Here is a 24,194-nt window from a genome sequence, read left to right as displayed (position 1 = left end):
GTGGAGGCAAGAGAGGTGGCACATGAATTATGCGGCTGATTCACCACAAAGCGTTAATTTTAATAAGCGATAGATAACTTTGATTTATTCTTCCGCTTGCGCTTGTTTCTCAGTTGATCGTACTGCATTGAAGAGGCTATTTAGCAGGCGCTATAATATTAGCTTACTGGAGTGCCTATCGACAGTATTACTCCCATTTCAAAAACAAAGATTCAAAAGGATCTTTCTTGTTCCCTCTTTACTAACTTTCTTTAGTGGCTGCAAATCAGGAATCAGACGACCAGCAGTTCTACGATGCAATCTACCAACAGGAACTTCTGCGAGAGGACTACGAGGGACAAAATGAGCCCCCGAAACCGGATTCAAACTATCCACCTGATGTTCTAGGCAGACAACTCCAACAACAACCCCAAAGCCCGTATGCGGATCCCAATTGGCAGTACGCGCAACAACAGCAGTATCAATCCAATTGGGGGTACTATCCAAATCAATTCAATGCGCTGGAACCAGCGGCTGAAGAACCAAAAACACTGCCCCCTATCAGCGATGATCCCTATTACTCGTGGACAAGCGACGACGAGGCTCCCATCACCAAAGACCAGATCTATGACATTTTCATGCAGTTGAAGGATATTTTTGGGTTTCAGCGTAGCTCTGCGCTCAACATGTACGATCACTTGATGATTCAGCTGGATTCGAAAGCCAGCAGAATGCCGGCCCCTCATGCCTTGTTACTGCTACATGCAGACTACATCGGTGGTGAAAATGCAAACTACCGCAAATGGTACCTAAGTGCCATGGTGGACGATGATCCCGAGCTCAGCAATGATGTTGATCTCAAGATGCTGAAGAAAAACAAGAAGAGAAAGGGAAAGCCCGAAAAATCAGAGAACTCGAAAGACTTTTCGGAGCCTCCTTTCCATCCCAGCAAGAAAACCGATGTGATCGAGTACAGATGGAAAAAAAGACTGTATGACTGTACTCCATGCCAGATGATTGAACATATAGCCCTCTACTTGCTCATATGGGGAGAAGCTAATAATATGAGATTTTGTCCAGAATGTCTTTGCTTCATATACAAGTGCTCGTTCGACTATTATCAGCATATCAAGCAAGACGAGTCAGAAAGAGTGGTTTATGAGGAGGGAGACTATTTGACAAGGGTCATTAACCCATTGTATGACTACCTCAGAGATCAGCAGTACAAGTTGATTGACGGAGCTTTTGTGAGACGAGAAAAAGACCACCATCAAATCATCGGTTATGACGACATGAACCAGCTTTTCTGGTACGGCAAAAATCTCCAGCGAATTATCACTACAGACGGTACCAAGCTGATGGATTTGCCAAAGCATGAACGATACAAGAAGTTTGGAAGCATCAAGTGGAAGAAGGCATTCTACAAAACTTACAAGGAAAGAAGAACCTGGTGGCATTTGGCTACCAATTTTAGCAGGATATGGATTATCCATGTTTCCGTCTTTTGGTACTACTCCAGTTTCAATTCTCCCACCCTTTACACACACAATTATATTCAGCTATTGAATAATCAACCCACCCCTCAAGCGAGATTTTCTATCATGGCACTTGGAGGCACCATCTCTTGCATGATTCAAATCATTGCCACCATTTCAGAATGGGCATTCGTTCCAAGGCTTTGGCCCGGTGCAAAACATCTCTTCAGAAGGCTAGTGCTTCTTATAATCATTACAATTATAAACTTTGGACCATCCGTTTTCATACTGGGAATGTTCCCCCTTAACACTGTTTCCAGGCTAGCATACATTCTATCCATTGTACAGCTGGTGATTTCTATCCTGACTACACTATGGTTTGCTGTTCAGCCCTTGGGTACTCTCTTTGAATTTTCAATGAACAAAAGGGCCAAAGGTTACGATGCTTCCAAAGTATTTACTTCTTCATTTCCTAAACTAAGCTCCAGGGGCTCTGTCTTATCTATCATGCTTTGGATACTGGTTTTCAGTGCCAAGTTTGTCGAATCATACTTTTTCTTGACCTTGTCCCTAAGAGATCCAATTCGGAACTTGTCCATCATAGATTACAGTCGATGCCACGGAGAAGCATATTTTGGAACAATCCTGTGTCGTCATCAGGGTATTTTTGTTTTGACACTGATGATACTGACAGATTTGGTGCTCTTCTTCCTCGATACTTACCTTTGGTATATTATTTGGAATTGTGCGTTTTCTCTCTCTTTGTCATTCTTCAGTGGAATATCAATTTTGTCCCCTTGGAGAAATGTGTTCAGCAGGCTACCTCAAAGGATATATTCGAAGTTACTATCGACGGCCGACATGGAAGTGAAATTTAAACCTAGCACTCTTGCATCGCAGGTGTGGAACGCAATTGTGATTTCTCTATATCGCGAACATTTGTTATCAGTAGATCATGTGCATCGTCTGATTTATGACCAAATACCGGATGAAGCAGACGGAAAGACTGCATTGAGAACGCCCTCTTTTTTTTTATTTCAGGATGATAGTACAACCACTTTGCAAGATTTTTTTGTGCCCAATTCGGAGGCAGAAAGAAGAATTTCGTTTTTTGCTCAATCTTTATCAACACCCATTCCTGAACCAATTCCAGTCGAGGCAATGCCAACTTTCACGGTTCTTATACCGCATTACTCAGAGAAAATTCTTTTAGGTCTGAAAGAAATCATCAAGGAGGATCCAAGCTCGAAAATATCCCTTCTTGAATATTTGAAGCATATGCTTCCTCACGAATGGGATTATTTTGTGAGAGACACCAAAATTATATCCTACAGCGAGGGTGAAAAAATGCCGGGCGCAACTGTGAAATCAGAGAAAGACTTCATTGAGAACAAAATTAGTGATCTGCCGCTCTACTGTATAGGGTACAAATCATCGGCTCCCGAATATGTCCTGAGAACTAGAATATGGGCTACATTGAGATCCCAGACATTGTATCGTACAGTCTCGGGATTTATGAACTACAGAAAGGCCATCAAGTTGTTGCACAAGGTAGAGAATCCAGAAATGATTGAGATGTTCGGAGGGAGTTCGAATGCTGAAGAGTATTTGAATAGCATAGCAGATCGCAAATTCAGACTTTTGGTATCCATGCAAAGGTACCAAAAGTTCACCGAGCAAGAGAAGAGTGATGTTAAAGTCCTGTTAAATGCTTATCCAGAAGTTTATATTGCCAGTCTGGAGCAGGAAGTCCCTGAAGGAGGATCAGAGGCCGACATCAAGTTCTACTCTGTTTTATATCAGTCGGATGAGAAATTGGACGGTGAGATGAAGCAGTTATACAAGATTCAGCTCTCAGGTAACCCTATTCTTGGGGACGGCAAGTCGGACAACCAAAATCATTGTCTAATTTTCTACAGAGGAGAATACATCCAGGTCATTGACGCAAACCAAGACAATTACCTGGAAGAGTGCTTGAAAATTAGATCTGTATTATCCGAGTTTGAGGAGATGGATTACGACACAACAAACCCATACATTCCTTCTGTTCCAAATACCGGAAACGCTCCTGTCGCCATCATAGGAGCGAGAGAATACATCTTCTCAGAGAATACTGGCGTCCTCGGCGATGTTGCTGCAGCAAAAGAGCAGACTTTTGGTACTCTGTTCGCACGCACACTGGCCGCAATTGGGGGCAAACTTCATTATGGGCATCCTGACTTCTTAAATGCAATCTTCATGACAACCCGAGGAGGCATTTCCAAAGCACAGAAAAGACTTCATCTGAATGAAGATATCTATGCTGGAATGAATGCAGTGACTCGTGGAGGCAGAATCAAGCATTGTGACTACTACCAATGCGGAAAAGGTAGAGATCTTGGGTTTGGTACTATCCTCAACTTTACTTCCAAGATTGGTGGAGGAATGGGTGAACAAATGCTTTCCAGGGAATACTATTATTTGGGGACGTCGTTACCACTCGACAGATTTTTGTCTTTCTACTATGCTCATCCAGGATTCCACATTAATAACTTATTCATTATGCTTTCACTTCAATTATTCCTTTTGGTGATGGTCAATCTGGGCTCGATGAATCATGAGTCAATTGCCTGCATATACGATAAAGATGTACCAATCACAGATCTCCAGATACCGGTGGGATGTCAAAATCTGCAACCAGTTCTTGACTGGGTTACCAGATATGTGCTGTCTATCTTCATTTGTTTCTTCATTTCGTTCGTTCCTTTGGTGTTCCACGAATTATCAGAAAGAGGAGCTTGGAAAGCATTTAGTCGTCTATTCTTCCATTTCCTCTCACTTTCACCCCTGTTTGAGGTTTTTGTCTGCCAAGTGTACTCTAACTCGCTGAAAAACGACATTGTTTTCGGAGGAGCCAGGTATATTTCCACAGGTAGAGGATTCGCCATTGTGAGGATCCCCTTTACCAGACTATACTCGACATATGCAATCAGTTCGATATATTCAGGAACAAGACTTTTCTTGATTCTTTTGTTCGGAACCGTCACCATGTGGCAGCCAGCAATTTTGTGGTTCTGGATCACTTTGATTTCCTTGTGTCTATCACCGTTCATCTTCAATCCCCATCAGTTTGCTTGGACCGACTTTTTCTTGGATTATAGAGATTTTATTAGATGGCTCAGCAGAGGGAACTCCAAGTGGCACAAGAACTCGTGGATCGGGTTCACACGTTTCTCAAGGTCCAAATTCACAGGTTTCAAGAGAAAGATTATGGGGACGAACGTGGAGCAGGCCAAATATGTGCCTGTCAATATCCACCGTGCTCCATTCGGCAACACATTCTTTGCAGAAGTGATTGTCCCGCTATTCCAGACTGTGTGTATCTTCATGGCGTACACCTTCATCAACGCGCAAACCGGTGTCAGGGATCCAAGGCCAGTAAACTCAGTGCTAAGATTGGCGATTATGGTGTTTGCACCGCTGGTGATGAATCTTTCAGTCCTGGTTGCTATTTTCCCTCTTTCTTGCTTTGCAGGTCCGATTTTGAGCATATGCTGTAAAAAGGCACCTAATGTGCTCGCAGCGCTTGCACATGGATCTGCTGTGATCTCGCATATTATTGTGATGGAGGCGATCTGGTTTTTGGAAGGCTGGAACTTCTGCCGGTTCCTGTGTGCTTTTACGTGCTCGCTGTATGTGCAGCGGGTGATCTTTCAGGCCGTGAAGCTTATGCTTCTCACCAGAGAGATCAAGGAAGATTACACGAACCGCGCTTGGTGGTCAGGAAAATGGATAGGCAGCGATCTGGGCTGGTACGCGATCACGCAACCGATGCGGGAGCTGATAGTGAAAACGGTGGAAATGAGTCTTTTTGCCGCCGACTTTGCCATTGGCCACCTGATCCTGATAGTGTTTACGCCGCTGCTGTTCGTGCCATACATCGACCACTGGCACTCATGCATGCTGATGTGGCTGAGTCCTTCGCGGTACCTGCGAGGTCCGATCTACACCACCACGCAGCGCAAAGTCCGTGCGCGGGAGGCCACCAAGTACGCGCTTTTGTTTTTCTTTATCATCCTGCTGTTTGCTGCGATCGTGGTGATCCCCGTGCTGGTGGATCTCACGCTGTCCGACTCCATTGCTGAGTATGTCCCGGAGGATTTCTACGGCCTGATCCAGCCAAACCGCCAGGACAACAACGACACGGGCGACAAGGCACCCTCTACGGTTTTGCGCTCGAAGCCGGGTGTCGAGACCTTCAGTACGTACTGGATCTAGCCGAATCTATACATGGTAGCAATCTGCAAACGTGTATCTGCCAAATTTGAGCACGGGTTTTCCAGCCTGGCTAAGCCCGGCACGGAGCGAAAATGGAACACGAATGTAAACAAAAATAGCAGCACCACCGAAAATTTGCACGCTGTCGACAAACTTTCAAATTCGCTTACTGCAAACATGATCTTCTCGTGGAAAACGATCGGCGCCCTGTCTGGCGTCCTGGCCACTGTGACCAAGGCCGACTCCGACTTCCCAACCATCGAGGTTGTTGGAAACAAATTCTTTTATTCAAACAATGGGTCCCAGTTCTATATTAGAGGAGTGGCCTACCAAGCCGACACTGCTCTGACCACCAACACGTCTTTTGTCGACCCTCTGGCCGACAAGACGACCTGCGAGAGAGACGTTCCTTACTTGAAGGAGCTGAACACCAATGTCATCAGAGTGTATGCTCTGGATGCCGACGAGGACCACACCGACTGCATGTCGCTGTTGCAGGACGCGGGCATCTATGTGATTGCGGATCTTGCGCAGCCTAAACTGTCCATCTCGACCACGAGCCCTGAGTGGTCTGAGGAGTTGTATGAGAGATACACGTCTGTGATCGACGTGATGCAGCAGTACGACAACGTGCTTGGCTTCTTTGCCGGAAACGAGGTGATCACGAACTCGTCCAACACGGACGCGGCTCCGTTCGTCAAGGCCGCCATCAGAGACATGAAGAAGTACATGAAGGACAAAGGATACCGTAGCATCCCGATCGGATACTCTGCCAACGACGACTCCGAGACTAGGGTCGCTTCGGCCAACTATTTTGCCTGCGGAGATGAGGACGAGAGAGCCGACTTCTATGGTATCAACATGTACGAGTGGTGCGGAAGCTCTTCGTTCGAGAAGTCCGGATACGAGGACAGAACCAAGGAGTTCTCAAACCTCTCGATTCCTGTCTTCTTCTCTGAGTACGGCTGCAACACCATCCAGCCAAGAAAATTCACCGACATCCCAACCATCTTCTCCGACGAGATGACTGACGTGTGGTCCGGAGGCATTGTGTACATGTACTTTGAGGAGGAAAACAACTATGGTCTTGTCTCTGCCATCGACGACACAACCGTCAGCACCATGACCGACTTCCAGTACTACTCGTCCGAGATCAACAACGTGTCGCCAACCTCAGCCACCATCGCCTCGGCCAGTAGCACTGCTTCCGAGCTGTCGTGTCCGACCGGATTCAAGTACTGGAATGCATCCGACACCTTGCCACCAACGCCAGAAGAGACCGTCTGTGATTGTATGGCCAGCTCGCTCTCATGTGTTGTGTCCGACAGCGTCGACAGCGACGACTATGAGGAGCTGTTCGGCACCGTGTGCGGTTTTGTTGACTGTGCCGGCATCACTGCCGACGGAAAGACAGGCAAGTACGGAGCGTACTCGTTCTGCAGCTCCAAAGACATGCTTTCGTTCGCACTGAACCTGTACTATCTGGACCAGAACAAGGACTCCAGCGCCTGCGACTTTGATGGCTCTGCCACCGTGCAGAGCGCCACCACCGCGTCGACCTGTTCTTCAATCCTGAGCGCCGCAGGAACTGCCGGAACCGGCGCAGTCAGCGGTGTCAGCGACTCTGGCTCTGGTTCTCGCACCACCGCCTCAGGATCCAGCGGCTCATCGTCAGGCTCGTCTTCCGGCTCGTCGTCCACATCGTCGGGCTCGTCGTCCAGTAGCGCTGCCGTTAGATCGTACAGCTCGAACAGCTACTACACCATCCTGGTCTGTGGTCTGTGTGCTGTTGGTGCTCTGGCTGTTCTGACGATTTAAAACTCTAAGGTTTAAGTAGAACAATCCAACCCAGAAATGCGGTATCGTGCGGTAGTTATATCTGAGACGGGCAAGGCGGAAGAGTGCACCAAGCGTGCCAAGAACGATTGGACACACGTTTCTTGGTTGCTATTTTAAAGTGAGCTCGAGCAAAATGCATTCCGGACCAGGGCCACAATAGCCGCACAGTACTCGTTTGGGAAATATCTTTAATTAGAATTGGCTGCACCTGCGTCATAATAGGTGTCAGTCACCTGGAGCTCAGGCGGAGGACCCGGGACGATCCTGAACCGGATTAGCTACCGCGTCAGCTCCAGCTCCTATTCCCGCATAATATCGTGCTGATTGCCTGTTGTGTTTTCTATTCGCAGAAAATCCTGCAAGAGACGGCTGCCCCCTGTGCAGTGTCTAGACTCTAAAAGAAACGATAGAATGTTCTGATACACGGTGGTACTATCATTGTTTGTTTACTCGGGAGACATCCCTGCCGTGCCTCGTTGGCCAGTTTATATATTGTACCAGCTCGACAATTAATATTCTCTGCTACACATTCACTCGTTTTTTCCGGCTTGAAGAATGCAGTTAAAATCGATACTCTCGCTCGCGGGCCTGCTGTCCACCACTCTGGCCCTGCCTACCATTGATGTGGTGTCCAACAAGTTTTTCTACTCGAACAACGGGTCTCAATTCTACGTCAAGGGTGTTGCGTACCAGAAGAACACAGAAAATGCCACCGACGATGCCACCTACGTCGATCCGCTTGCGGACGAGGATGCGTGCAAGAGAGACATACCGTACTTGCAAAACCTCGGCATCAACGTTATCCGGGTGTATGCAGTCGACGCCTCGAAGGACCACGACGGGTGCATGTCTCTGCTTGAGGATGCTGGAATCTATGTGATCTCCGATCTTTCGACCCCTAACGAGTCCATCCAGACCACCAGTCCTTCTTGGACCGTCGATCTATACAACAGATACGCCACGGTGATCGACATGTTCCAGAGCTACGACAACGTGCTCGGCTTTTTTGCCGGTAACGAGGTCATTACCAACAAGACCAACACCGACGCTGCTCCGTTCGTCAAGGCTGCCATCAGAGACATGAAGCAGTACATGAAGGACAACAACTACAGAGACATTCCGATCGGCTACTCGGCCAACGACGACGCCGGCACGAGAGTTCCGTCTGCGGACTTCTTCTCCTGTGGAGACGACGACGTCAAGGCAGACTTTTACGGTATCAACATGTACGAGTGGTGTGGAAATGCCACGTTCTCGAGCTCGGGCTACGAGGCCAGAACGAAGGAATTTTCCAATCTGACAATCCCAATCTTTTTCTCAGAGTACGGTTGCAACAACGTCAGGCCACGTGAGTTCACAGAGGTGCAGGCTATCTACTCCGACGAAATGACAGACGTCTGGTCCGGCGGTATTGTGTACATGTACTTCCAGGAGGAAAACGACTACGGGCTTGTTTCCATCAAGGACAACACTGTCTCGACGCTGGCCGACTACACGAACCTCAAGAGTGAGCTCGAGAATATCGACCCTACCACGGCGTCTGCGTCTGCCGCGTCGCAGTCGGCCACCGAATTGAGCTGCCCAACCAGCCAGAGCAACTGGAAGGCGGCTACAGACCTGCCTCCAACTCCAAACGAGGCTGTGTGCGACTGTCTCGACTCGTCGCTTAAATGTGTTGTTGCCGACGACGTCGACTCTGACGACTACGGCGACTTGTTCGGCATCGTCTGTGACCTGACCGACTGCTCGGAAATCTCCACCAGCGGCAGCAACGGCACCTACGGCGCGTACTCGTACTGCTCCGCCAAGGACAAGCTCTCTTTCCTGCTCAACAAATACTACGAGGAGCAGGACTCCAACTCGTCGGCCTGCGACTTCAGCGGCTCTGCCTCGCTCAACACCAAGGCCTCGACGGCGTCCAGCTGCTCGTCTTTGCTGAGCTCTGCCTCGGCCTCTCCGTCGGCCACCGGCTCCTCTAACTCCTCCCATGCATCTGGCTCCGGCTCTAGCTCCGGCTCTAGCTCTAGCTCCAGCTCTGGCTCCAGCAGCTCCAGCTCGTCGTCGTCCTCTGCCGGCGCAGGCGTCAATGCTGTCCCACTGTCGGCCCCGCAATTGGGCCTGCTCTCCTTGTTTTCCACCTTCTTCCTGGGCGGACTGTCCTACATCTTTGTCTAGTGCTTTCAATATACACTATATTTTCTATTGCGCTCTGATGCTATGCGATTCTATTTCACCATGAAGATCTCCTGCAATGCCTTGCTATCAACGACTGCGAGCCGCTTCTGCTGGATCCACTTCTGTCGGAGAGCCATGCGGCCGCTTGGCACCGGCGGCGTCTCGCTACGGTCGCGCGGCGTCTCGCTACGGTCGCGCGGCGCAAGCATCGACTCGCGCGTGACCTCAGCGTCCTCCCTCTTCCGTTTCCGCGATTTCTCCTTTTCTTTGTGCTTTTTCTTGTCCTTGTGCTTTCTATCCTTCTTCTTCCTGTCCTTTTTGTCCTTGTCTTTCCTTTCTTCCCGCATTCTTCCCTCTTTTGCGTCCCACGTACTCTTCAGCACGTCCCCCCGCACAAAGTTGATCCCCCACCGCCCGTTGATGATGCGGTTCCGCTGCAACTCGTCCATCTGCTCGTTTACCTCCGCCTCCTTACCGTTCAGTCGCCCCAGAAGCCGCTGGAAAACGTCCAGCCCCGTGCACTCGCCGCTGTCAAACTCGTCCTTTTTCGCCGACTTGCGCGCAAGCGACGCTCCCAGCCCGGTGTTGTCCTGTTTGATAACGACTTTGATATGCGAGGTCGTTGCATTATTGGTCAGCCCGAGTCCTTGGCCGGGCTTCCAGCCATACTTCTCCAGATGTCTGTGCCCAAACCGCGACACATCGTTTGACCAGTTTGTGTTTCTAGGGTCCAACCCAAACCGCTGCTTGGTCCGTGGAGCTCCCAATCCCATAACCAATTAACTGTTTTACAGATCTAAAACTTTTTTTTTCAAGACTTTCCAGCCGGTACACGCACCACCCAATACGGGAACTTTTTTTTTAACCTTGTGAAAAAAAATCAATCATTAGACAGCTAACACCAACACAGACGAAGAGTAGTTGGTGCTTCCGGTTTGAGTGACACATTTGGAAAAACACAATTTACTTTAGCGAAATTAGTGGATAAACTGTACAGATCATACTCAGTCTGATCTCCCGCTAGTACATCGCACGTTCATTTGGCGTCGTTTTCACCATGTCGCAAATCCCACCAGAGATCTCCGGCATGCTGCTCCAATTGCTGTCGGGCCTGGCCTCTACAGACAACGCCGTCCGTCAGCAGGCTGAACACACGCTCAACAAGGAGTGGACCAAGAAAGACCGCGTCGATATTCTTCTTGTGTGGCTTGCTCACCAGGCTGCAACTGCGCCCGACGAGAGCGCAAAGGCCTTTGCAGCGGTGCTGTTTAGACGTTTTGCCATCAAGTCGCCTTCCGAACAAGGCTACTCCGTCACGGCACGACAGATCGACCACATCAGCGAGCAGGCCAAGACTGAGGTGCGCAACGTCCTGTTGCAAGGTTTCACAGCTCCTCAGTCCAATAATGTCAGGCATAAGCTCGCCGACGCGGTTGCCGAAGTCGCGAAGGATGACTCGTTTGGCTGGCCAAACTTGCTGCCTACCATCATGCAGGCCACCGCCAGCCAGGACCCCAGTTTCAGAGAGTCCGCTTTCAGGATCATCAGCACGACTCCCGCAATCATCACCAACTACCAGCTACAGGACACGCTCAAGATGTTCCACGCTGGGTTTGAGGATGCCAGCGACGACGTGAGGATTGCTGCATGCTCTGCCTTCGTCGCGTTCTTTGAGAACCTGCCCAAGTCGCAGTGGACCAACCTCAGCTCTCTGCTGCCCAACCTGCTCAACTCCCTGCCTCGTCTGCTGGAGAACGGCAAGGACACGGCGCTGGCCTCTGTGCTGGAGAGCCTGATCGAGCTTGTGGACCTCGCACCAAAGATGTTCAAGCCTATGTTCCCTACCATCATCGGCTTCTGCTCCGAGGTGGCTCAAAACAAAACTCTCGACTCCACGGCCCGACTAGCCGCTCTGGAGCTGCTCACCACCTTCTGCGAGACCTCGCCCAATATGTGCAAGAGAGAGTCGTCGTACGCCACCACAATCGTGCTCGTGACTCTCAAGCTGATGACCGAGGTGTGCGTCGACGACGAGGACGCAGCAGAATGGAACAACTCGGACGAAATTGACAACGACGACGAGGAGGAGGAGTTCAACGCGGCCAGACAGTCGCTAGACCGAGCAGCGCTCAGGCTCGGCGGCCAGTCGTTGGCGGGGCCGCTGTTCCAGTACCTTCCGCAGATGATCCAGTCGCAGGACTGGCACGAAAGACAGGCGGCGTTGATGGCCCTGTCGTCCGCGGCTGAGGGGTGCAGAGAGGTGCTTATCGGCGAGATCCCCAAGATTCTCGACCTGATCCTGCCCTCGTTGCAGGACAGCCATCCACGGGTTCAGTACGCGTGCTGCAACGCTCTGGGCCAGATGTCCACCGACTTTGCTGACGTCATCCAGCGAACCTCGGGCGACCGCATTCTGCCTGCGCTGATCTCGATGCTCACCACGAAGAACGTGCCACGGGTGCAGGCGCACGCTGCTGCTGCTCTGGTGAACTTCTGTGAGGACGCCACGAAGGAGGTTCTGGAGCCATATTTGGACGACCTGCTCACGAACCTGCTGACGTTGCTGCAGAGTGCTCCTAAGAGATACGTGCAGGAGCAGGTAATCACCACCATTGCCATTGTGGCAGACGCTGCGAAGACCAAGTTCGTCAAATACTACGACACCCTGATGCCGCTGCTGTTGGAGGTGCTGAGAACCGACATGGGCGAGGAAAACAGGCTGCTCAAGGCCAAGTCGATCGAGTGCTCGGCGCTGATTGCCCTGGCGGTCGGCAAGGACAAGTTCATGCCGAACGCGCAGGAGATTGTCCAGCTTTTCGCTCACATCCAGAACAACCTGACCGGAGAAGACGACCCGGCTAAGACGTATCTGGAACAAGGCTGGAGCAGGATTTGCAAGCTGATCGGCAAAGACTTCATTCCGTACCTGCCTGGCGTGCTGCCTCCGCTGCTGGAGGCCGCCAAGGCTGCGCAGGACATCTCGATCGTGGACGAGGACGAGGTGGACGAGCTGAACCAGAACGAGGAGTTCGACGTTATCCAGCTGGCCGGGAAACACATTGCTGTGCACACGGCCATTCTAGACGACAAGACGGCCGCGATCGAGTTACTGAAAACCTACGCCGAGGTGCTGGGCGGCGATTTCTTCCCGTACGTGGAGGATATTGCAACCCAGATTGTGATTCCTGGTCTTGATTTCTATTTGCACGACGGCGTGAGAGGCTCTTCCGCACTGACCATGCCTGCTTTGCTCCAGTGTACCATTGAGGCCACCGGCTCTCCAACGTCGCCTCAGGCCACACAACTGTGGACGCAGATGTTCGACAAGCTGGTACACCAGCTGGGTACCGATCCAGTTCCAGAACTGCTGGTTGCGTACTACTATGCCATCTCGAAGGGTCTGGAGCTGGTTGGCGCAAACGTTCTTACGGACGAGCAGATCCTAGCTGCCGGAAACTCGATTCAGACCAACCTGACCGAGATCTACGAGAGAATCAAGAGCAGAGAAAATGCCGACGACGAGTACAACGAGGAGGTCCAGGAGGACGACGAGGAGTACACCGACGAAGAACTGCTTGACGAAATCACCAAGGGTATCACCGCCATGTTCAAGAGCACAAGAGAACGGTTCCTGCCTGCATACCAGTCTCTGATCCCGACTCTGGCCTCGTATATGAACGACGAAAACACCTCGCTGCGACTACTGGCCCTGTGCTCCGTGTCTGACCTTGTTGAGTACGCGGGCCCTCAGGCGTTCCAGTTCAAGGACTTCTTCATGAACCCTGTTGGAGAGTCGCTCACGTCTCCTCAGGCAAGCGTCAGACAGGCTGCGTCGCACACCGTAGGGGCCTGTGCGCAGTACGGAAGAGAGCACTTTAAAGATTTCTGCGTTGCTACTCTGGGCTCGATGCTGGCCATGTGCAACGTCCCGGACTCGAAAGCAGACGAGAACCTCTCCGCTACCGAGACCGCAATCGCTGCCATTGCCAAGGTACTGCACTCTTTTGGCTCCAGCGTTCCAAATGCTAATGAGGTGGTGGAGAACTGGCTCAAGCTGATGCCTGTGCTGCAGGACGACGAAGCGGCACCATATGCTTACATGTTTCTTGCCGAGTTGATCCAACAGCAGCATCCGCTTGTGGCTGGCATGGTCCCTAAAGTCGTGGACGATGTGGTACAGGCGCTGCTTTTCGGCTCTATCTCTGGCAAGACCGCCGAGAAAGTCGTGGGGGCTGTGAAGCAGCTGCTGGGAACCCTGCCTCAGGACCAGGCCATTGCCCTTTTGAACAAGTACAACACGGAGGGAAAGCAGGTGATAAGCGAATGGTTTGCATAGATTAGCTGGAGTCGTACATATTAATTTTCAACGTTAGTTTGATTTTGTATTGATAAGATACGAATTTCGAGGCAAAGACTAAACAAAGTAAATGATAACATGCGAATTTAAACAGCTTGGCGCTTCTCGAACCCGGACTCCAGATGTGGAAGAAACTGCCCTAAGTCCAGCTCAACAGTGCCCTTCGGAATCTTCGAAGGCTTGATTGGCGAAGGATGGACTTTCATGAAGTCGAGCAATTGCCTGAACGAGCTAGAGCGTGCATCATCAAACAGCTCCACAAATTGTCTCACGAGACTGCACAAAACGTCGCTCTGGTGGATGATGCTTGTGACGTACTGGATCTTCGGCTTGTTGGACGAGTTCTCAAAGCCTACTAAGTTCGACAGCACCTTCGAAGCAATGGGTATCAAAGTCAGGTCGCTAAGCAAAACCGTCTTCATCATTTTGAACAGACTGAACACCCCAAACTCCTTGTACACGAGCAAGTAACTAAGAAGCGAGTCAAGTTGATAGTGATACAAAATGTTGCAAAACGGTCTATCGTACAAAGACGAAGAGTCCACCACTTCTGGGAACCTGCTATAATTGCCGCAGATCTTCAGGCTGCTGAGCGTAGCTGCCAGGTTCAGATCAACAGACTTGTTGAGTATTTTGTAATCCAGCCCATGCTGTGACTTGAAAAGAGCCAGTTGAGTAAACGTTCTTTGCTTGAACTTGTTCATAGTGTCATCTTTGACCGCAGATTTCTGTTCCGTTGAGAATTTCATTAAGCCAAGTTCATCATTGAACTCTCTTAAGAAATTGTATACTTTCGACTTCACGATAGCACATAAAAGAACACAGTCCTGCAACAGCTTGGTGCCCTTGACTCTGCGATAAGTGCTTGACTGAATAAATTTGAAGGCTTCTTTGGTTTGTGCCCGTACTTTCTTCAAGGACTCATCTCCCATGTTTAGATTGTTCTCGAAAATGAAATTGGACTTTCCTAGCGGAGGAATGTACTCAAATCCAAATGGGCGCTTGAGCAACTCTGGGATTCTTGCACTTTGTCCAACTAAGCCAAAGAGCTCATTGTTCAAGCTTGACGAAAGAACAAACTGAACGTTCTCCAACAGCGCGTGTATGGATAGTCTGCATCCCATGTCATTCAGCAGCGCAGCGATGTTCAAAAAGGACTCGAAGGAATTCAGATTGTAGTCGATGTTCTTCAAACTGACCTTCAGGTAGCTTAGTAGATTTAACTCCGTTGGGTATTCAAGCTTAGAGTTTTGGTCCACAATCTCAAACAACATCTTCATGGTAGTCTCTGTGACTTCGTACGTGTAAGAGTCGTTTGTGATGCCCAAACTATCCTTGAAATTGGAGTTATTAATCTTCAGAAGAATCACGAGCAAAGCGCGATCTTCGATATTGATCAGCGGAACATTGGTGATAAGAAACTCGCTAATATTTGCCAGCAAATAGTAGCTTACTTTGTGCAAATTAGTGACGTTCTTTGATTGCACGTCGACGATCTTGTGTAAGATATTCAGCAGCGCTGGCTTGTGCCAACAATACAATGAAATCATCTCGCTGTTTATGTCATTTTCCAAATAAAGTCTCAACACCTCGTTGAGCTTCTCAAATGACATGCCAGGCTTGGCACAAAGATGATCCATTTTCAATAGAGCTTCGATACTTTGAGTAGCAATCCGCTGATAATGGGGAGGAAATAAAATACCGAACAGTGTGCGCGAGTCCTTGTCTTCACACAAAGAGCTTTGCGCCAAGGTTTCACAGTGATTGAAATTTTCAAAAAAGGAGTGTAAGCCACCGCTTGCCATTAAAGGAGTCTGCGACTCCGCTGCAAATACGTGGGTGAACATAATGTAAATGTCCTTTTGAGCAAACGAGGACAAGAGAGCATCAAACATATACTTGTTCATTAGATGCATAGCAACGAGAAGCATGAAGCGTTGTTTGATCATCTCTAGCTCTGTGTAGTTATATTTTGGAGCCAGAACAAGAGTTTTCAAAATTGGTATGACGAGGTTGTACTGTTCAAGGCTCAGCAAAGAGCCAAAGTTCTTGAACCCAAAGTTCGGGTGAGTTTGCTGTAGCTGGAAGTGATACTTAAACAGGCCCATAGCAGCCAAAGAAATGGTGGCAGCTTTCTGGAAAGAAAGCTCGTTCATCTGGCTAGCCAGCACACCGTTGAGCTCTTTTGACAATTTGATGATGGTCAACACCGTAACAAATTCTAGCTGTAGCTTGTCTTTGGTTTCTGGGTCTGCGTCCGTGAACCTTCTCGCTAAATCATCAACGTCGACTTTCGTATGGCTTCCTTGCACCAACGAATGCAGAGTCTCCAAAACGCCCGCTGAACCCTGGCGGTCTTTGATCAGAGCCGAATTAAACACGTCCTCAATAGTGTAGAGTTTAAACACGTCCTCAATAGTGTAGAGTTCAGAAAGGTCCGGATCACTCTCGTGCTCGTGGTCAGGGTCGACCCGGTGCTCTGGAGACAATCTCTTATTTCCTGAGCCCGAGTCGGACGACAACTCAGATGACGAGAGCGAGCTGGCGTTCGATCCAAGCTCCAGGTTAAGATCTGCTGATAGCGGAGACTCGTCCGTGCATGCATCGTGAACGATATCAGATGTCAGGTTCATTGTGCGGCAAACGTGTAATCTCTCCCCCCTAAGTCGGCAACGTGTCTTGTTTACAAAGTGCTGGTCGATAACCTCCAAGTACTACAGAGTTTCCCTTGGTATACTTTAGGGCTTAGTATGAGCAGCAAGATGGTCAAATGTTGTCAAATAACGATCGAAAACTGGTTTTCGTGGAAATTTACTGAATCAAAATTTTAAAAAGGCCTTGCATTTCTATAAAAGTCAGTCCCACACAGAAAAATCTACCCCGTACAATTGATTATTTTTCTACATGTCACAAATAAATTCGGCTCTAATTGTCGTTGATCTCCAGGAAGATTTTCTCCCGCCGACCGGAGCATTGGCCGTGCCTCAGGGAAGGGAAGTGATTGATCCAATCTTACAGTTATTGGATCTCGACAAGTACAATTGGAAGACGATCATTGCTACTTTGGACTGGCACCCGTCAGACCACACTTCCTTTGCTAAAAATCACGGTCAGGAGCCTTACACCACCAAGCAGTTTAAACACCCCCACAACGGGACCATCAAGGAGCAGGTGCTTTGGCCCGTCCATTGCGTTCAGAACAGCAAGGGCGCAGAGCTCGCACACGAGTTTAAACCGGTTCTGGAGGATCTGCTACAAAAACAGCCTGTTCCTGTCTACACCGTGAAAAAGGGATATTTGCAGGACCGCGAATACTACTCGTGTTTCCAGGACACCTGGGGGCTCCACCACACGGAGTGCGAGAAGATCCTGCGCAAAAATGGAATAACACATGTTTTTACTGTTGGACTGGCCTACGACTACTGCGTCCTCAACTCCTCTGTGGATGCTGCCGACCTTGGCTTCCAAACGTTTGTTCTGAAAGACTGTTCGCGCGCTGTCGACCCATCCGCCAACGACAAAACGGAAAGCGTGTATCGAGAGCACGGCGTCAAGATTATCAATCTTCAGGACGCTGCTCTTGCCCAGGTGACTAAATGATGTCACGCTATTATGGCTAATGATTCTCAGATAATTTTTTTGTATGGCTAAAAAAAAAAAACGAACCGATTCAAATATTAGTTATTTTCATGCTGGGACTTCCGAAACTCAATACAGGAGGCGTGGGGGGCAAGTCTGAGACCAAGCCTGAGGCCACGTCGGACGCTGTTGCAAAGTACAATGAAAGACGTTTCCGCCAGGCGGCGCTGTTCTATGGGTGCGCAGTAATGACGTACATCGCTTCCAAGATCGCCTATCGAGGTGTTATTGCCAGACGGTATAACCCGACGTTTTACCAGCACAACCACGTTCCTCCCAAATTTTCGTTCTACCGGGACGCCGCCAGCGCGGTGGCACACGCGTCGCTGCTTGCCGTTTCGTCGATGGCGATGTTTGTCACCGGGGGTTTCTGGTACTACGATATCTCTGGCCCCCGCGAGTTTGGCCAGCGGATGAAGGTGCTGCTAGGCGGAGCAGAGGCAGAGAAGGAGCTTGCGCGGATGCCTGTTGACCAGGAAACAAACGACATGCAGAGCATGTTGACGAGCCTGCTCAGCGGCGACGACGAGACCGCCGAAACCTAGACGTCCTGTATATAGTGCTGAAATGCTTTAACGACTACCTAAGAGCAATTTCGACCCGAAAACTCACTTGCTGCAGCCAAACTCCGGGCAGAACATCTTTGCACATAATTTTTCTAGTCTTGTATGGTCTCGGAAACCACCCCTCTTCAGAGACCCATTGACTACGAAGACGAGGAGTTCAGCTGGTTTGGGCGGCTCATGATCCGCATTGGATCATCCAAACGGCTGCTCTGGGGTCTCGGCCTGATAATCGGACTGCCGATCGTGTGTTTTCTATTGGTCTTCTTGCCTAGTCTAGCACCCCCATCTGCAGACATCCCCGACCTGATCAAAGTTGGAAGATTGCCTGTCTATTTACATCCCCTGATCCCTCCAAAGGACCCCAAAGTGGCGCATTATGGGACAACCAATGATAACTACAACGATCCAGAGTCGCCTATTAAAAACGTGCCCAATTTTGAGAAATGGAGCCTGCTCGACAAGGATACCAAATTGTTCCGGAGACATTTTCGAAAGCTGGAGACTGCAGCTTCCCAGAGGCCTGCGAAACGGCTCATCCTCATCGGCGACGTGCACGGATCGCTGTATGAGCTGCAGAAACTCCTTAAGCACGTCAGATATGACGGCGGACGCTACGATCATGTTGTTCTGCTGGGCGATTTCCTGGCCAAAGGCAAGAACTCGCTCGGAGTGCTGGAGTACGCAATTCAGAACCGCATCGACTGCATTTTGGGGAACCACGAATGGGAGGTTCTGAAACGGTATGTGCAGTACCACGGTCTTCCGAGCCTTGGCTTTAACGAGTCGAAAAATGAGGTGAGCGCAACAGAGCAGTACGACTTGGATGAGCAGATGCGGATCGCAAAACGACTGATGCCCGAACACATTGACTATATTTCCAGGTGTCCACTTATCAAGGAGCTGGGCCCTGTTCCGAGAATGACAAACAAAAAACAGACCAAGTACGCCTCCATTCCGGCAAACGGAGTGGCTGTCCACGGCGGGCTGGTGTGGAGCGTCGAGGATCTGCAGGATCAGGACCCAGAGGCAGTTCTGACGATGCGCAACCTGCTGCCTCCAGATTACACCATTCCGACGGAAAACCGTCACGAGATGGTCGACGGGAAGAAATCGAAGCCGTGGACACGGTTCTGGACACAGCGCCAGCACGAAGTGGTCGCGAATGCGAGCGTTGACGCATTCGTTGCGGGCACGAAAGTGTACTACGGACACGATGCCAAGAGAGGCGTGACTTTCCGCGAGTTCAGCACGGGACTGGACTCTGGGTGTGTCTACGGGGCCCAGCTCAGTGCGGAAATCATCTGGAGCGAGGTGGTGAGTACAAAGAGCGAGCATCGCATAGTCTACAGAAGAATGTTCACCCAGGTCAATTGCTAAGGTCAACTAATGGACTATAGTTCGATATCGTACTTGTACACCAGCTGGAGGAGCGCGGCCAAAACGTCTTTCTGGCTGGCAGGGTCGTACACCTTGAGGAACGGTCTCATCATGGCCGCAGTCGGCTTGATTGAATGCTGGAGCGTGGCGTGGTGCAAATGCACGAAATTGGACACCAGATAATCCAGAATGACGGTCTGTGTTTCGGAAAGAGTGTCGTGCGATTCGAGCGTCGGGTTGATTTCGTACACATGGCACGTTTGCACAAGTATGAAGAGGGCCAGCTTGGTTTCGCCGGCCTTGATGAGGGCGCCTATAAAAGATTCTATAAGCTGTGAGTCAATGTTGGGTCGTAAGTCGTGGATCGTGAAAAATATAATGTTGAGCACGCTGTTGAGGTCGCCTTTGTTGCCGTAGTGGTCCAGCAGATGGACCACTGTCGTTCTGTCGGGCCTGACATTTGCCCTGTTCATTTGTGACAGAACAGTTTGCGGGTCCGCGTTTGGAAGCAGCAAATTGAAATGCGAGACATGTAATCTATACGGATAGAGGGAAAGGAAATCGAGGACATTGCCGTCGGAACATGCCAACTTGAGTCTTATCCAGTTGTGTGTTTCTATCTCTGTGAGCGGAATGCGGCTGATGACCATTTCCGAGTAAAAATGACGGATCCAGCGCAGTGTTTCTGGAGCCAGCTCCGTCAATTCTCGAGCCAGAGCCTGGTTGATGGCGGCAGCGAGTAGCTCGAAGTCGTCGCGGCCGACGTGGCTGCATTTCGGCAGCGGAAGCGAGTCGTACCATTTCTGGATCGCCTCGACGGGGCCATTTTTCTCTCGTAGGTCGCCAGGCAAAGCGTGCGTGCTCTTTTCCCTTAGCAAAGCTGCTCTGGCTGCCGTGATTTGCGCATGGTCGGTGATATGGTTCAGCAGCAGCGTCCGCTCGCTAAAGTGCTGCAACTGCGCCTCGTCAATGTCCAGCTGTTTGTACCTGCGCAAAGCCTTGCCGTACTCTGTTATTTCCTGCCGGTAGAAGCTGGCTCTATTGGGCTCTATGTTCTGGAAATATGCGTCGTCAAAATGCTGGAAGTAGTCGTGCAACTGTTTTACTCGGGTCTCGTTCTGCAGCTGTGTGTGCGCGCCAAGCAGTTTGTCTAGCCACGCAGGGCCTGTCTCCGCAGCGGGCTCAGATCTGGCGATCCAATCGGGTTCCTGCAACGGCCGCGAGTTCTCATGCCAGTACTGTTTGGCCTCTGCAGTAAAGTCACCCCAGTCGGCGTCGAAACTATCAAGTTCGGCGTCTCCAATGCTGCTCTTGGCAAGATGGTGGCCGTTGTAGGATCGTCTAGCCGAACGCTGTTTCCGCAACAGCGTCTGTTGTTTGCTCCATTCTGGGTTCACAGGAAATTCAGCACTATCCGAAAAATTGCGTCGCAGCCAAGAGAGCCGGATGGGTCGCCAAGACAGCACCAAACCCTCCTTGGCGATGCTAATCATCATTTGTGAAGAAATATTTCTGAAAAATATTTTGACCCGCGCCGCCAAAGAAGCGGTTGAAAAAAACCTAAACAAGGTGGATGAGTTTGCAGCAATGAACCTAAACGATTTGCTGCGCAAAGCGCTGTCGTTGCTGAATCACAGGCTCAGGGTGTACAGACGAGTAATAATACGGCCGTGGATGCTTCTGATTCTGCTGCTGGTCACGGCTGGGCTGTGTGTTCGCGTCTTCTTCCATCGCTCTTTAGATTTGGCCGTGCTGGAGCAGATGGACTTTGAGGACAGGTTCTCCAGACTGGCGTTGGAAAAAGTGCCGATGTCGGAACGGCCAATAGAATCGGCCAAGGACGCCGTCTTTGAGAGCGGATGCAGGGACCCTCTTATCGAGGCCAAAAAACCGCGTATGAACGCCGCGTTCGTCGTTCTCGCGCGCAACTCCGAGATCGACGGCGTGGTGTCGTCGATGAAGTCGCTGGAGCGCCATTTCAACCAGTGGTTCAACTACCCGTGGATCTTCCTTAATAACGAGCGTTTTACCCAGGACTTCAAGAAGAAAGTAGCACAGGTGAGCAGCGGGCCTGTGCGGTTCGGCACTGTGCCGCAGTCGAAATGGAACTTTGACGAGCAGCAGACGAACCCTGTGCTGTTCAAGGAGGCTATCGAGTCGCAGGGAGACCGCGAGATAATGTACGGCAACACCGCAAGCTATCATAACATGTGCCGTTTTTACTCGGGCTATTTCTTCAAGCACCCCCTCGTGCGGAAACTGGACTGGTACTGGCGTGTGGAGCCGGACGTGGACTTCTACTGCGACCTCACGTACGATCCATTTCGGGAGATGCAGATGCGGGACAAGAAATATGGGTTCACGGTGGCAATAAAAGAGCTGGTCAACACGGTGCCGAACCTGTTTCGCTACACGAACGCGTTCATCAATAAGCACGACGTGCCGCTGTCGGATGCGTGGGATTTTTTTGTGGACCGGTTCGCGGTCTACAAGGGCCAGAACAGCGAGCACTACAAGAGCATCACTAATAGACGCGATTTTTGGAAAAAGCTGGAGCAGCGGATTCCAATGTACCATGCGTTGCAGACGGCGGGCGAGGACGCGGCCCGGCTGGACCAGCACTCACTCAACAGGCTTGTGGACCACAGCAACAAGCGCGGGCTGCACACGGTCAATAAGGACCATTTCGACGGGAGGAAGTATAATATGTGCCATTTCTGGTCGAACTTTGAGATTGCTCGCACAGACCTGTTCACGTCGGAGCTGTACCAGCAGTACTTTGACTATCTGGAGTCATCTCAGGGCTTTTTCATCGAACGGTGGGGAGACGCTCCAGTGCACTCTCTGGGAGCAGGAATGTTTCTCAATTTGTCGGAAATTCACTATTTCAGAGACATCGGCTACAAACACTCGACTCTGGGCCACTGTCCGAAAAACTCGCCGCACCAGCTACCGTACAAGCCGGGCGCACGATACAAACACGTCTACCACGAAAACGACGAGCGCAACCTGGCAAGGTACGACAGGCCGGTGTCAGATGGCGGTGTGGGGGTGGGGTGTCGGTGCAAGTGTCCTGCGGATCATGCTGAGATTGAAAATTCCGGGGGATCGTGCGTGGCACTGTGGGCGAAGCTGACTGACGACGAACGGGAGGCCGACGCGACGCTGGACCTGGACGCGATCGAGGAGCGCGCGTTGGAAATGTACGAACAGTATTTGGTGCAGCATGGCAACGACGGGTCCAAATGGAAGCTGAGCACTGCAGATTGCGAAGAACTAGAGAAGCTGGGCTCGCTCTAGGCTCCGGCAGGTAATATGTAGAGCTGTACGATAATTGCAGATTCAGCAGATTAGATTTTGCGGCGTTGATTAAGCTCGTCTCAGGGCCGCGTGCGTAGCCATCTTATAGAGTCCTTCGGCATCACTAGGTGTGTAGTGAAAGAGCCAGCACTCAGACCCCATCTCTCGAATGCCAAGATTGTCTGCAGGTGACGTTGGGCCGAGGCTTGCGCCGAACGCAGCCGTCTTGAAGCGAAGCAAAGAAATAAAAAAAAGATTCGAAGAAGCCGCGGTTAGAGTTTAAAGTTTTCCATGCATAAAGCTTAATATGGTACCTCGTATTGTCTCTAAGACTGGAAATTATTCGGTCACATTTGCCCTTTATTGTTGCAACAATACACGCACCATCCCTTACTTCTTCGGCCCAGGATTAGGGCTCTATATATACACAACTTGCCCTTCCCACGGCATGCTGCCCTAATCTTTAATGAGAATATGCTAGACATGGACCAATCACATTTGTCGTCTAACATAACACGCTCGCCCTACCCGTCTGCGGAAAACCTCTCCTCTCCCCCGAATCAGGACCAGGGCACCCAACAAGCCCGCGAGAGAGGCCCCGTAACGCACATGCCCCAGCTATGGCAGTTCTACGACAACTACACCACAGACATGATCCTGGGCCAGTACGACCCGTCGCCCGGGACGTATCTTGCCTCGTCCCAGCAGAGCCAGCCCCAGTACGTCACCAACTCGCCCGCAACGAGAAACATGTACTCCACCGAACATCTAATTTCTATAAACAGTATTCCTTCGCCAGACGGAAAAAAGCAACCTACATTTCCCGGCACAGACCCGACAGTATTGAAAAAATTCAAATGCAGCCAGTGCACAAGCTCTTTCACGCGCAGGAGCAGGCTCAAGGAGCACTGTCGCAAAGTCCACGAGGGTGAAAAGCTGGTGTTCAGATGCGACCACTGCCACAAGGTGATGAGCTCCCGCGAGAACCTCAACAGGCACATCATTGGCCACACCGACAAGTATCGCTGTGCGTACTGCGGCAAGCGCCACGACAGAGCCGACAGATACCAGCGCCACATGCGGAAATGCTCCGCCAAACACAGTGACACTCAATTCCCTGCCCAGGAGGCTGTCTAGGACGGCCCCGGAGGCATCGCGCCCAACAATACGAGCAGGTCACGTGACCGCTCAACGCGGCGCATGGTGTATGCGCACACGCGCATACACCAT

General features: G+C 50.5%; 12 protein-coding genes across 12 annotated transcripts; 9 read left to right on the top strand and 3 right to left on the bottom strand.

Annotated features, from left to right (window-relative positions):
* Positions 1-22: 22 nt before the first annotated feature.
* Positions 23-5,711, top strand: KL911_002342 (uncharacterized protein; the record flags this gene model as incomplete). The annotated part of the gene is made up of 2 exons (XM_043197401.1): positions 23-52; positions 327-5,711. 2 exons carry the CDS (start codon positions 23-25, stop codon positions 5,709-5,711), a joined length of 5,415 nt encoding a protein of 1,804 aa, XP_043054622.1.
* Positions 5,712-5,888: 177 nt separating this feature from the next.
* Positions 5,889-7,529, top strand: KL911_002341 (uncharacterized protein; the record flags this gene model as incomplete). Its single annotated transcript, XM_043197400.1, has 1 exon — positions 5,889-7,529. One exon carries the CDS (start codon positions 5,889-5,891, stop codon positions 7,527-7,529), a length of 1,641 nt encoding a protein of 546 aa, XP_043054621.1.
* A 576-nt stretch (positions 7,530-8,105) lies between these two features.
* On the top strand, positions 8,106-9,725 carry KL911_002340 (uncharacterized protein; the record flags this gene model as incomplete). Its single annotated transcript, XM_043197399.1, has 1 exon — positions 8,106-9,725. The coding sequence occupies one exon, from the start codon at positions 8,106-8,108 to the stop codon at positions 9,723-9,725; it is 1,620 nt and encodes a 539-aa protein (XP_043054620.1).
* A 50-nt stretch (positions 9,726-9,775) lies between these two features.
* KL911_002339 (uncharacterized protein) lies at positions 9,776-10,498 on the bottom strand (the record flags this gene model as incomplete). Its single annotated transcript, XM_043197397.1, has 1 exon — positions 9,776-10,498. One exon carries the CDS (start codon positions 10,496-10,498, stop codon positions 9,776-9,778), a length of 723 nt encoding a protein of 240 aa, XP_043054619.1.
* A 284-nt stretch (positions 10,499-10,782) lies between these two features.
* KL911_002338 (uncharacterized protein) lies at positions 10,783-14,061 on the top strand (the record flags this gene model as incomplete). Its single annotated transcript, XM_043197396.1, has 1 exon — positions 10,783-14,061. One exon carries the CDS (start codon positions 10,783-10,785, stop codon positions 14,059-14,061), a length of 3,279 nt encoding a protein of 1,092 aa, XP_043054618.1.
* A 107-nt stretch (positions 14,062-14,168) lies between these two features.
* On the bottom strand, positions 14,169-16,715 carry KL911_002337 (uncharacterized protein; the record flags this gene model as incomplete). The annotated part of the gene is made up of 1 exon (XM_043197395.1): positions 14,169-16,715. The coding sequence occupies one exon, from the start codon at positions 16,713-16,715 to the stop codon at positions 14,169-14,171; it is 2,547 nt and encodes an 848-aa protein (XP_043054617.1).
* Positions 16,716-16,986: 271 nt separating this feature from the next.
* Positions 16,987-17,682, top strand: KL911_002336 (uncharacterized protein; the record flags this gene model as incomplete). Its single annotated transcript, XM_043197394.1, has 1 exon — positions 16,987-17,682. One exon carries the CDS (start codon positions 16,987-16,989, stop codon positions 17,680-17,682), a length of 696 nt encoding a protein of 231 aa, XP_043054616.1.
* Positions 17,683-17,771: 89 nt separating this feature from the next.
* On the top strand, positions 17,772-18,266 carry KL911_002335 (uncharacterized protein; the record flags this gene model as incomplete). Its single annotated transcript, XM_043197393.1, has 1 exon — positions 17,772-18,266. The coding sequence occupies one exon, from the start codon at positions 17,772-17,774 to the stop codon at positions 18,264-18,266; it is 495 nt and encodes a 164-aa protein (XP_043054615.1).
* A 123-nt stretch (positions 18,267-18,389) lies between these two features.
* KL911_002334 (uncharacterized protein) lies at positions 18,390-19,664 on the top strand (the record flags this gene model as incomplete). The annotated part of the gene is made up of 1 exon (XM_043197392.1): positions 18,390-19,664. The coding sequence occupies one exon, from the start codon at positions 18,390-18,392 to the stop codon at positions 19,662-19,664; it is 1,275 nt and encodes a 424-aa protein (XP_043054614.1).
* Positions 19,665-19,678: 14 nt separating this feature from the next.
* Positions 19,679-21,395, bottom strand: KL911_002333 (uncharacterized protein; the record flags this gene model as incomplete). Its single annotated transcript, XM_043197391.1, has 2 exons — positions 19,679-21,257; positions 21,331-21,395. The coding sequence occupies 2 exons, from the start codon at positions 21,393-21,395 to the stop codon at positions 19,679-19,681; spliced, it is 1,644 nt and encodes a 547-aa protein (XP_043054613.1).
* A 30-nt stretch (positions 21,396-21,425) lies between these two features.
* KL911_002332 (uncharacterized protein) lies at positions 21,426-22,964 on the top strand (the record flags this gene model as incomplete). Its single annotated transcript, XM_043197390.1, has 1 exon — positions 21,426-22,964. The coding sequence occupies one exon, from the start codon at positions 21,426-21,428 to the stop codon at positions 22,962-22,964; it is 1,539 nt and encodes a 512-aa protein (XP_043054612.1).
* A 169-nt stretch (positions 22,965-23,133) lies between these two features.
* Positions 23,134-24,101, top strand: KL911_002331 (uncharacterized protein; the record flags this gene model as incomplete). The annotated part of the gene is made up of 2 exons (XM_043197389.1): positions 23,134-23,187; positions 23,583-24,101. The coding sequence occupies 2 exons, from the start codon at positions 23,134-23,136 to the stop codon at positions 24,099-24,101; spliced, it is 573 nt and encodes a 190-aa protein (XP_043054611.1).
* Between the last annotated feature and the right edge of the window lie 93 nt (positions 24,102-24,194).

The sequence above is a fragment of the Ogataea haglerorum genome (assembly GCF_019207285.1).
Source record: "Ogataea haglerorum isolate 81-453-3 chromosome Unknown 81-453-3_NODE_6_length_583072_cov_95.821986, whole genome shotgun sequence".
NCBI lineage: Eukaryota > Fungi > Ascomycota > Pichiomycetes > Pichiales > Pichiaceae > Ogataea > Ogataea haglerorum.
Note: the sequence above shows the minus strand (reverse complement) of the source record. Positions and strands in the feature narration are given on the sequence as shown.